At 39.8% G+C, this 12895-nt stretch overlaps 1 protein-coding gene and 1 pseudogene across 1 annotated transcript in view; one reads left to right on the plus strand and one right to left on the minus strand.

The window, feature by feature from the left end:
- The window catches only part of IL1RAPL1 (interleukin 1 receptor accessory protein like 1), a 1338708-nt gene that overhangs the window by 637562 nt on the left and 688251 nt on the right, over positions 1-12895 (plus strand). Inside the window, exon 3 of the mRNA XM_006085649.3 lies at positions 12478-12757. Within this exon, the coding sequence (XP_006085711.1) occupies positions 12478-12757 (280 nt within the window). The remainder of the gene's footprint in view (positions 1-12477; positions 12758-12895) is intronic.
- LOC102427922 lies at positions 359-12327 on the minus strand (annotated as a pseudogene).

Here is a 12895-nt window from a genome sequence, read left to right on the forward strand (position 1 = left end):
TCAGTTTATGTAGTTTATTAGATTCTACATATGAGTGAGATCATGTGATACTTATCTTTCTCTGACTGACTCAATATTTTTAATGAATATTTCAAGCAAATGAACAAGCACTGATTTTGTTTCAGTCATTTCCTTGGGCGGACTGGTTTCACCAAAGGCCATGTGTAAATTGGTCAGATAGAATAAGAATTTAGATTTCCACAATCTTTTTTTCTTTATTTTGGAACTGCCTTTATGTACAGACATCATCAAAGCACATACGCTGCAGATTTTCCAAGGACTAGAAGTTGGACATAAAAGTTTAGGGCAACCAGGAAAATTGAAATTGTCCCAGAGAATCTCTGATGACCACACTTCCTTAAATGTCCTTGATGACCTCTTCAAGCGCTTCCTTTGTAAACATGCAGAAATTCTGGCCAGGCTGCGCAGTGGCTAGCTAGCTCTATGTTAGTTGCATTCAATTTCTCCTCCATTGCTTGTTTGAGGATTATGAGTGAGGATTTGATGGCTTCTTTCAGAGTCATCGACTTGTGGTAAACTTCTTGCAAGGAGCTCTGGGCACCCTCTGAAGCAGAGCCAATTGAGCATCACACTGTACAAAGGTACCAGATGGGTCCATGTGAAACAGCTGAGGACTTTTCCCATCAGCTCCTCAAAATAACAGTGCTACTCCAAAGGGAAGGACCATGGCACCTGGATTTGCATCTTCCTTTCCAGACTGTAGAGCCAGATTGGACACAGCCTGGGTCACACTCTCCACCATCATTGTGTCCTTATAGGTGACAAAATGGTTCTGTGTCTCCATTCTGGCTTTATCAATTAAAGTCTTAGCATCAGCAATTAGCCCACTCATGGCACAATCTATGTGAGTATCAATCTCTACAATTTTCTCAATGCTGCTTGGCTCCATGAGTGGGGAGATAATTCTCTTCTCCGCAGCTAGACACACCCCCATGTCTGGATCCCAATGGCTGTAGAACCAAGTTTGATAGCCTCAATGGCATATTCCACTTAAAATAATCTTCCTTCAGGGGAAAAAGTATTCACACCCCTGTCATACTCAGACCAGGTGAGAAACACGGTGAGGGCAGTAGAAGGCGGCAGCAGCTATGTGGGGATTTTGAGAGCCAACACAAGTTCGCTGGCACCTGGCAGCCACACGCCACCACAGAACCAAGGCCCTCAGATTTCCACAATCTTCTTGGGAACTTTGAAACTTCTATTATCTCACCGAACCCAGAAATTGAATTGAGTCTTTGTTACTAAGCCAGGTTATCGCAAGGGACCCAGGAGTCAGTAGCTCAATTTTCTACTTCTTTGCATCAATTTTTCTTTTGAAAGTGATGCATGAAATATTGAAGAATGGCAGGGAGGAGCCTCTGTGAAGTGTTAAATATTGGGTTCATTGGGTCCTATCAGCAGGTAGGGCCTGCGGGGAGCTTGTTTATCCAGCAGTAAGATCTCATTATGAGGATGGTGATGTAGTATAGTTTACTTCATACCCCGAAGCCATTCTAGGAAACAACTGAGTGAGTGATGGTCATTGTGGGCCCTGTATTGTGCTATTATGACTTGCAATAACTGGCAGCATATTAGAATAGAGATCAGGGACTAGAACTACTCCACTGAATGAAGTTCTGAAATTTCCAAGCTCTTAAATTATTCAGTATTTCCTACCTTATGGAATAAAAGAATATATGGTTGGCTATTTCATGGCACAGTAATGGAAATAAAGAAAGATAATGCATAGGCTTTATACATTTCACAATAAATATTTATGTCTCATAATTGCATGGCACCCAAGTGGGTCTCTGTATAGGCCAGTGTGACCCTTCATGTTAAATAAAAAGACAAGATCTGTAATATTGTCAAAATATATAAATATTAAAAAAATAAAAAATACAAAGACAAGAACTTGCCTTTGAGAACTAGAGAGTAATAAAAGAAGAAATATTTTTAAAGCACCTTAATGAATGATTGCTAAAAGGAGCACACAACACTGCCTTGTTTAGCTTTGAAAATACCCATGAATATCAGATTGAAAAAATAAAATAAGGTTTGAGAGAAATGTCCCATCTTGCTCATGAGAACAAGTTAAGCTGTAAGTTTAATATAAAGGGAGGGAACCCTGCTTAATGTCATATGCCGTAACTAGGAGCCCAGTGCACGAATTTGTGCACCTTGAAAGGAACCATGAGCTGCTAGGAGGCTGTGGTGGGCACAGGGGTGGGTCTCGGCCCATCCTCCATGCCCCTGCCCAGCCCCTCCCGCCACAGCCCCTGCTCCCGCTGCTGCTGCTCGCACATGCTGATGGCACCAGCCCCACTTGCACCCGCTGACAGCACAGAGCAATTGGGGCCAGCTCCAGCAGTGAGTGCAAGCTGCGGCTGCTGCCCCAATTGCCCCTTAGGAGCAGGGGGAGGTGTGGAAGCCCTGAGGAGCAATCAGGGCTGGCAGCTGCCACTCGCACCCACCGACGGCACCAAGTGATCAGGACCAGCACCGGGCTCCAGCAGCGGGTGTGAGTGGTGGCTCTGGCGCCAGCAGCAGGTGTGAGTGCTGGGGGGGACCATGGCACGCGGGAGCAAAGATTTTCAGTAACCACCAGAGGCTCGCCCCGATGACAACGACCGGTGCCCCGCCTTGGTCTGGCGCCCCCGCTCACTTGCTCCACCATCCTGCTGCGGCCAATGCTCACCATGTTCCGTGCGTGTCCCTTGGTGGTCAGTACACATAGAGACCAGTTGTTCGGTTGTTCAGTTGTTCCACTGTTCGGTCTATTTGCATATTAGAGTTTTATATATATAGATTTTATCAAATGTTTTATTCAAGCCCCAGCAATACCTAGCTATAGCAAATTGCCTTTAAATATTTGTTGAAATAAAGAATGAATCAATGAATGCCTCCTTTCAGAAGTGACTCACACTAAATACTATAAAATCATTCCTTCCTTCCCTAATTTCAGATATTTTCTGTTTGATACATATGAAAGGAAAGAGTCATGATGTGACTACTAAGAGTCTAGGGTATATAATGGAACCTAGTTACAGCTTTTTGATAAAGCAGCCAAAGAAAGGATATTGAGCTGGATGAATCATGAAAAATTATATGTTTCTCAGTAACCATATAAAAAGCAAAATGCCACTCCCTGAAAATTTAAAGTTTTATGGAAATAACAATAAGTAAGCAATAAATGTTATCATTTGGTAGCATCTGTTAGGCCAGAAGATTTCTCTAATTTTGAGTTTAGTCAGTATTAATAAACAGGCTATGAAGATTATCTCACTTAAGCCAGTACTTGAGGATCTTTTAGTTGCTAAGTAACACTAAAACAACTTAAATTTTCATGGAATTTAGATGTCCATATTAACAACTGTTCAATATAATTGTTTCACAGAAGCATATCCTCTCAAACTGATCCAGCCCTCACAAATGTACACAAATTTGCCCCACACCTAGAGTCTGTACTCTCAAAGGCAGGAAAGATCAAAATCGAGAACAACGAAGTCTGAATCAATGTAACTTAATATTTTCTAAACATATATTTCTACTTGCTATGATTATTTAAGGAGTACTGAAAAAATGTCAACAAAATCTCTGGAAAGTAGAGTTTAAAGTCCAAGGAAACCTTCTATACTTGTTTTTTTCCGTGTTCTTGACTCTTTAAACATGAAAAGACACAAAAACTTCCCTGTGACTTTTTTGTGAATTCATTGCCACACTTTTTCTTGCTTAAGTTTGATAATGTTTATGAAAATACTACGTAAATGAAAGCATTCTGCAGAAATAAAATGAATGTTATTTTTACATCCATGACAAGAATGATAAACCATCATAATAGATATGATTGTACAAAAAAATGCAGATGAATGCCAAAATAGTTGTGTGTAAAGCTGATAAGTGTACAGCATATTGTGTGTTTTCATGAGACCTCTTCTACGGTGGTAAAAATAGACTCAACATCACTAAAAAAATGGCTCTAACTTTTTTTAATTCTCAGAAATTCACTTGAAAGATCAATGCACAAACTGTGTTTAATCCCCCCTATAATCTCTGCAAGAATTTAACCAAATAGACAATTATTCTGTGTGATATTATTCTTGAGAAATAAAATGCATATTAAAATATACAACACACTTTATTTTCATTTCCATTGAATTTTTCTCTAACTTTAGAGGACTGAAAGCCCAGCCGAGCTCATATTATGAAAAAGAAACACACAGAAGTGCTTTTGTTGCACAGACCAGACAACACAAGCAACAATGTTCTGCTGTATAAACACCTACAATAAAGGCAGGAGAAGGGTTATAAGATGATGAAGGAGTTTTCTACCCCAACCAAATGTTACACCTGCCACCAGGACCCCACTTCTGCTCCATATTTCCATTAATGTTACGATTCTCTTGGGAATCCTGGTTTGAAACCTCAAAGTCATCCTTGACTCTCCCTTCCTCATCTCTCTCATCCGATCTCTCTCTCCATCCTGTTAGTTCTGACTCTATAATTTCCCCCTGTATTTCCTTTTCATACCCTTTGCTACTTTTTCCTTCAGTTCTACTATTTTAAGAACTTTCTAAGTGGTCTCCCTGCTCCCAGCTGTCTAATCCATTCTTGATATTGCCACTAGAATGATCTTTCAAAAATTTAGATCAGATAATACCACTTTCTTCACAGACATTTCCTCCTGTCTACACTGATAAGAGCAGTTCTTCTGAAGAGTGTCATCCAGAATCATCACCTGGGAACTTTTTAGAAATGCAGATTCTTAGGTCCCAATCAACACTTTCTGAACCTGAAACTCTGATGGTGGAGCCAAACAATCTGTCTTTTAACAACTCCTCCAAATGATTCTGATGTATATTAAAATTGTAAACTACTGGGCTATGGGGGCTAAGTTCAAGTTTCTTGGCATGGTGTTTTGCAAACCCACCTTTCTGTTCTTATTTTCATCTGGTTACATTCTTCTCCTCCCCACCCCATTCCACCATTTTAGAACCTTACCTTTTACTATTCTATGTAACTGAAATATCCAATTGCCTTGGAATTTTCTCTTCCTGATTATCAAATTTTGAATTGAGGCACAATTCATATTCCATCTCTTTATTAAATTCTTGTCCATCGCCCCAGTCAGATTTCTGTTCCATTAGTTTATTCGTAAAAGCGAAAACAGAAGTGGGTTAAAATAGAACAAACCTCTTACTCTGTGTTTTCTTCAATGCTGTTTTTACTCTTGGAATTTCTCCAGCCTTTTTCTACTAAAAGATGATCTCCTCAAGGTTAACACTACTGTCAATAATCTTTGTTGTAGAACAGTGAGTTGCATATAGTAGGTGGTCAATGACATATGTGGAATTACACTGAAACAGGATTTGAACTATGATACATTATTATTTTATGTGTTCATTGCTGGTAACGATCTCCCATTTGGAATTGTTCTTACATTTTAAAACCTTTTATAACTTGCAATCTTTAAAAATAAAATTCTGTTCTGGTCTGTGCTCTAACACAAAATGAAAGCCAATACGTGCCGTAAGCACTGCAACTCTCTCTTTAAAGGATCAATTTGCTGGGTAGGTGTCCTGTCCTCCAACAGGCCTTTCCCTGTGAGGTGCCTCTGAAATGTGAAAGATATTAAATTAGATCACCTTTGTGGTCTGTTGCTCATCATGTTGATATTTAATCCAGTGTCCAATAAGTGTGCAACGGTATAAAAGGCCTGAAGCTGGCAATGTTTTTTGACCTATCCGTAGGCTCATACCCTTATCCATTTTGTTGTCCACAGAGAGGGTTTTTGTGGCAGTGTACATGAACTAAATAAATACCATAATAGTATGTCCAATGAATGTAAAACAGAGTGCATTAGGTTTAACAAATCAATAAAAATTTACTGAGTTCTCAACTATGTGCAGTTCTGTGGAATATAATTATTCTGAGTAACAAAAATATATTGCTTTGCAATATTATGAAAAAGGGAAAAATGCATAGTTAATTTTTTCCAAAATTAGTAAGGTTAAAAATACCTATAAAAATGTTATGAGTGGTTGTACTGATAGCCAAGATACACATTTTCAATACCAATTTAAATGAACATCTATTCAGTCCATCACAATGGTAAAGCAAATAGATATGGAAATAACTATAGATATATAATTGGATATAGATTTAGATAGATGGATGATGATAGGTCAGTAGATAGATACATAATACATATAGACAAAGATATATGGTAGTCTTAGTTCTCAACGTTCTAACATTAAAATGATGAATGAAATATATGAAAGCAAATACTAATTAATATGATACATGCTAATAAATGTGTATATTAGAGAACCCAAAATAATTACAAGAATGAAAAAATTATTTAAAGTAAATAGAAATTGTTGCATTTTAAAAAGATAGACCATATGTGTCAAGGTGTTATCAATTCATTTTTCCCAGAATAACAACAACACCCCCCAAAAAACAATTCAGATTTTCTTGTACAATGTGCATTTGCTTATGTTTACCCAAACACTGGAGCTTTTCCTGCTCCTATTCAATATGAGAATGGAGAAGAGAATATCCACTAGCTTCCAGGCACAGTGTTAAGCTATTTCTCATATCACTTTTAAACATTAAGAAAATAAAAATTCAACTCCAATATGAGTATTTTTTAAAAACATTTTTTATTGATTTCAGAGAGGAAGAGAGAGGTAGAAACATCAATGATGAGAGAATCATTGATCAGCCTCCTCCTATACGCCCCCTACTGGGGATTGAGCCCGCAACCTGGGTATGTGCCCTTGACCGGAATCAAACCTGGGACCCTGTAGTCCACAGGCCAAAGCTCTATCCACTGAGCCAACCCAGTGAAGGCCACCCTATTGTCTTTAATTGTTTTTTAGAGAGAGAAGAAGGGAGAAAAAGAGAGAAAGGTTGATGTGGGAGTGAAACGTTGATCCACTGCCTCCTGCATGCCCCCTATCAGGGATTAAGCCTGCAACCCAGTCATGTGTCCTGACCAGGAATAGAACCTGCAACCCTTTGGTGCATGGTATGATGGTCAGCCAAGTGAACCACACTGGTCAGGGCAAGATTTTTGATCTTAAAGATATGTCCTGCTATCTTAAGATTTGTCCCACAAGATTAAAAAAATATTTTGTTTCTATATAAGAAAAATGTCTTTATTCATAAGGACATGAATACTGAAGTATTTAGGGGTGAAATGTCATTGTCTTTGCTTTAACTTATTTTCAAATGACTTAGGAAAAAAAGTGATACACACAGTGAGAAATTGCACAAATGATACAAAATGTTAAGAAAGGAAAAATATCAGTCATCACTTATTTCATTTAATTAAATGTTTTAATTTAATTATTGGAAAAGGCAATGTATCCATAATTTATTTAGATACTTATCTAAATAATTGGAAAATATCTTGAATTATTCTTTATATTATTTCCATCTTTCCCAAAAATATTACAACGTTATAATAATTGTATAGTTTATTTTGAACATCATTCATTTAGTCCAGGGGTCCTCAAACTTTTTAAACAGGGAGCCAGTTCACTGTCACTCAGACCATTGGAGGGCCAGACTATAGTTTAAAAAAAAACTATGAACAAATTCCTATGCACACTGCACATATCTTATTTTGAAGTAAAAAAACCAAAACGGGAACAAATACAATATTTGTATTTGCATGTGGCCCGCGGGCCGTAGTTTGAGGACCCCTGATTTAGTCTAATGGTAGTAAAAGTTTCTAAGCCATAATCCTACATCTATTTCCACATTAAATGAACATAAACTGTATCTTATATCCAAGGTGCTGTTATTTCTTCACTTCACCCCTGCCTTTTTCTTGGCATGTAACTGTGAGCTGTTTGAAACCTTTTTCTTGATTGATAGTTAAGTACTGAATAACTCTAATTTCCAGAATATTTATGGTTTTATTTCAACACTTTCCTCAGTAAGCATATTCCAAAAGTATGTATTAATATCTCTGTCTATTCCCAACACAATTCTCCATTTTATTTTTGTAATTTTATTTTTATTGCTGACACTATTGAAGATGACCCATTTTCCCCTCCTTTGCCCACCTCCACCCAGCCCTCCCACCCCCTCCCTCTGGCCATCACTATACTGTTGTCTGTGTCCATTGGTTATGCATATATGTTTTTTAGCTAATCTTTATACCTTCTTTCATCCAGCCCCACCTACCCCTATCCCCTCTGAAAGCTGACAGTATGTGTCTTGAACTAATTTGTTGCTAACATTTTAGAATTTTTATACTAAATATTTTTGCCTTTTACTTCAAGCATTTTACTTTCTCTTACAAATCTTCTGAGAGTTTGAGTAACTTTATCTATTGATACTGCTACTTTAAAAGTGTTTCTGCCTTTTTCACTGGCAGCAATATCCTCTGTGGCAGATGACCTGTTCTTTGATTCTAGAATTGTATTGTAATTCAGATACTGGTAAAACAAGACAATGCTTATCACCAGAATTATAACTTTTTACAATAAAATCCCACCAAGGATTAATTTCATGTCATGGGTCAAAGGTACGAAATTTCGTCAATAAATGCCACTTGTAATTATATAACCTTGACATCTCTGCTTGTGTACAGTTATGCTATCCTATTTAATGTGGTGTGCCAACTCTGCAGCATTGACAGGGATGATCGCAATGACTTAGACATAGCTGATGTCCACCAAGCTTCCAGCACCTTTTCTCTCCAGTGGTCGGCAAACTGAGGCTCGCGAGCCACATGCGGCTCTTTGGCCCCTTGAGTGTGGCTCTTCCACAAAATACCGACTTCTGCACACGGGCCACGAAGTTTCAATCACACTGTACGTGTGCGCCCACATGTGGTATTTTGTGGAAGAGCCACACTCAAGGGGGCCAAAAAGCCCATGTGGTTGGGGGCCCCAGTTTGCAACCCCCGGCTCTAGAAGGGTATCAAATACAGACCTTTACTAGGGATCTTAGACAAAAGTTTAGTACTTTAAATTAACTAAATTAAAGAATAAGTTGATAATAACTTTATCAGGAAACTGTACTGTGGTGGTAGGGAGAATGAATTCTAAAGTCAGACATAGCTGGGTGAGAATCCCAGGACTTCCACTTATTAGCTTTCATTGAGTTTCTTAAGTTGTAACATTTAGTTAATTTACTTACTCAATCATTCATTTTTCAATTAGTGTTGAGCTGGTTAGCAGCATAGTTCCAAGCACTGGAGCTAAAGAAGTGAGTTAGGCCCGACTGGTGTGGCTCAGTGGTTGAACGTTGACCTATGAACCAAGAGGTCACGGTTCAATTCCTGGTCAGGGCACATGGCTAGGAATATGCAGGTGGCAGCTGATCAGTCATTCTCTCTCATCTTTGATGTTTCTATCTATCTCTTCCTCTCCCTTCCCTCTGAAATCAATAAAAAAAAAAAGGAAGTGAGTTAGAAGGACAAAGTCCATGACCTCAAGGGGCTTACATTCTGTTGGTAAGACAGAAAGCAAAAAAAAAAAAAAAAAAAAGTAGGTACATAGTGTAACATCAGATAGCATTAAGTCCTATGAAAAAATATTAATGTAGAATCTGGATCAAGTAACCAGAACAGGAAGCTTGTATTTCAGACAAGGCAGTTAGAAAAGGCCTCTCTGAGGAGGTAATACTTGAAGGAGGGTAGGGAGGAAGGCATGCAGTTGGTTAGTGAGAAATGGAGGGAACAATGAACTGAAAAGCCTTAATAGATGTTTTAGTGGAGGGTAAATGAAAATTTGTAAACTCAGCCGTAGTTAAACGCTCATTAGGTGTTAGATCTTATTTTAAGATAAGAAACATAGATAATTCAATGGATTATGTGCCTTCTTTGTTCTAATGTACATCTTCCTTTTCATCTTGATAATTTCTCTTCTCTCACATTCTACATTATTCATCCTGTCCTCTTTTTTAATCTTTAGTGAGTTAAACCCTGCTGGCTATACTCAGATGCTACTGCTATTAGAGGTCCTCTCTTCTTGGTTTTTGCCTTTGGCTTGGTATTTGTATTCTGTGAGCTGTCACATTGATTATCTTGCTAAGTATTGGGCAACTGCCCTCTCTAAGCAGGAAATTCACAACTTCTCTGTGATTATGTTAATAGTGATATACCTGACCAGTGGAGACCTGTTTTGTGTGTGTGTTGGGGGGAAGGGGGGAGCGTGTGCGTGCGCTTGTGCACCCACAGGGGGATGGGTGATAAAAATGTCAAAATGCCATTTGGAAAATGATGCTTTCAGATAACAAAGAAAGCCCAACTGATCCGAACCACCATCAGCCACATTTCCCACCATGGTTCCTACTTTATACTTCCCCCTGATGCTTCCAGAAATCAGACCAAAGTGCCCATTTACCTCTGTCTCTTGCTGTGAAACCACTACCGGAGCTTGACCCACTTTTGTTATATTTTTCTGCCTTATTTGGCTATAAAACATTTCTTCCTGATTTTATCAATGTGGATCCAATCAGAGACAAGCACCACACACTAATTTTAATAAGGAAAGTTTTTATAAAGAACTAGAGGCCTAGTGCATGAAATTCGTGCACCGGTAGGGTCCCTAGGCCTGGCTGGTGATCAGGGCCGATCAGGTTCCCTGCCTCCCTGCCTCCCCACCTCCCGCCTCCTCCTTCCCTTGCTCCCTCAGTGCCCTACAGCCACAGCTGGTCGCCTTCCATGTTCTTCACCGCCCCCTGGTGGTCAGTGCACATCATAGACAGCAATCGAAATCCTGGTCTCCTGGTTGAACTCCCGAGGGGACACTTTGCATATTAGCCTTATATAGAGAGAGATTATTAAATGTAACAAGATATTGGCATAATGAAGGGCATAATGAAGGATTGGCTAGTGAGAAAGATCTATTAGTCTTCTCAGGTTATCATACAAAATACCATAGACTAGGTGGCTTACATGTATTTCCCACAGCTCTGGGGGCTGAGATTTCCAAGGTGAATGTGCTAGCTGATTTGGTTTCTGGTGAGAGCCCTCTTTCTGGTTTACAGATGGCCACCCTCACACTGTGCTCACAGAACTTTCCTCTATGAGCACCTGAAGGGCGGGGGAATGAAGGGAAGAAAAGATGAGGGAGAGGAAGTGCTGATATCTCTTCTAACAGCACTAATTCTTTCATGAGGGTTCTGGCCTCATAATCTCATTTAAACATACCTATCTCCCTAAGACCCCCTCCTCCAAGTACTATCACATTCAGGGTTAGAGCTTCAAGGTATGACTTTTAGGAGGACACAAACATTCAGTCTATAGCAAAAGACAACTCAAAAGAATAAAGGTTGCTCTTACCCCTATGGCTGATACACAGCATCCAAGTAAAAGCCCCTATCTTCTGAACTCCAGAGTGAGATCCAAACCTTACTGGGAAAGTGCATGGCTTACTGAATGGTTGGTAGTATAGTGGTGAGCATAGCTGCCTCCCAAGCAGTTGACCTGGGTAGTGTTGGGTAGTACAGGTTCCTCAGCCAGGGACTTGACACTTCTGGGTGTAGGAAATTGGAAGAACACACAAGGTACAGTAGGTAGGTGGTACGTTTTATTATGAACAAAGCAGCCAACAACTGGCTGGTCAGTGGCATCTTATATACATGCTCAATCGAAAGAGGCCTCGTGCTAATTAGTGACTTTAGAGCTACATTAATATAAACAGGTTACATAAGGGTGTGCTTGCAAAGTACATAGAGTGCTGCTGCTGGGTCACTGCCTCGAGCATGCATAGGCTAAAGGGGCCTTTAACATAGTAATACTGCTGTGTCATTGCTTGCATGCATGGGGACGGCGCATGGGCCTTTAACCTCCAGTGTCCTCTGGTCAGGGCTCCCACATCACTGAAGTGCCACACTGGCCGAACTTGCAAATCTGCCCTCTGGAACTTGACAAGCACTCCTCCTCTAAAGCACCTGGGAAAGCTGTTTGTGGGAAAGTGTCTCACATGAGGCTATGATACAAAATGGCCAAGCTGCTGGCTGCCTGGCACTGAGAGCAGGAACCGGGTATTGGAGAAGCCTTGCCCTCGGCAAGAGCCCTCCCAGGAAACACACTTGGACCAAGGGAGCAGAACCCTTTGCTGCCACAATGTCTCTTCAGCACCCTCTACCAACAGCGCTTCAGTGACAGCTGACAGAAGTTCCAGGGGCCGGGTCCACTTTCAAAGAACAGTTCAAAAAGGGTGGATAGGCAGATGTACAGTAGAAAAGCAATAAATCAATAACCACCACACTGCTCTAAACTGAGAATAAAGACCAGCAGAGGCAAGCTGAGTGATGAATATGTTGTTTTTCAGCATGGTAAATTACTTTCAGCGTCATTCTGAGTTTTGTCCATGGCTGAATCCTCTGTGCCTAGAATAGAATCTAGTCCAATATGGGTGTTCAATATATATTTGTTGAATGAATACGAATGAATGAAGTAATTCTTAAATCTTTCTCTAATGTGCGCTCTCTCTCTCTCGTTTTTAGCTGATGGATGCACCGATTGGTCTATCGACATCAAGAAATATCAAGTTTTGGTCGGAGAACCTGTTCGAATCAAGTGTGCACTCTTTTATGGTTATATCAGAGCAAATTACTCCCTAGCCCAAAGCGCTGGACTCAGTTTGATGTGGTATAAAAGCTCTGGTCCTGGAGACTTTGAAGAGCCAATAGCCTTTGATGGAAGTAGAATGAGCAAGGAAGAAGACTCCATTTGGTTCCGGCCAACGTTACTCCAGGACAGTGGTCTTTATGCCTGTGTCATCAGGTATCCATTTAATTATACTACTGCTGACTCAATCAAATCACATGTCGCTTTCTTAGACTTAAATTTTGCTGCTATGCCTTTCACCTAAGGTATTGTCTCAATATTTGTGTGTGTTGCTGCTTTCTAAAATTTAGAATC

This window comes from Myotis lucifugus, unplaced genomic scaffold, assembly GCF_000147115.1.
Source record: "Myotis lucifugus unplaced genomic scaffold, Myoluc2.0 scaffold_20, whole genome shotgun sequence".
Lineage (NCBI taxonomy): Eukaryota > Metazoa > Chordata > Mammalia > Chiroptera > Vespertilionidae > Myotis > Myotis lucifugus.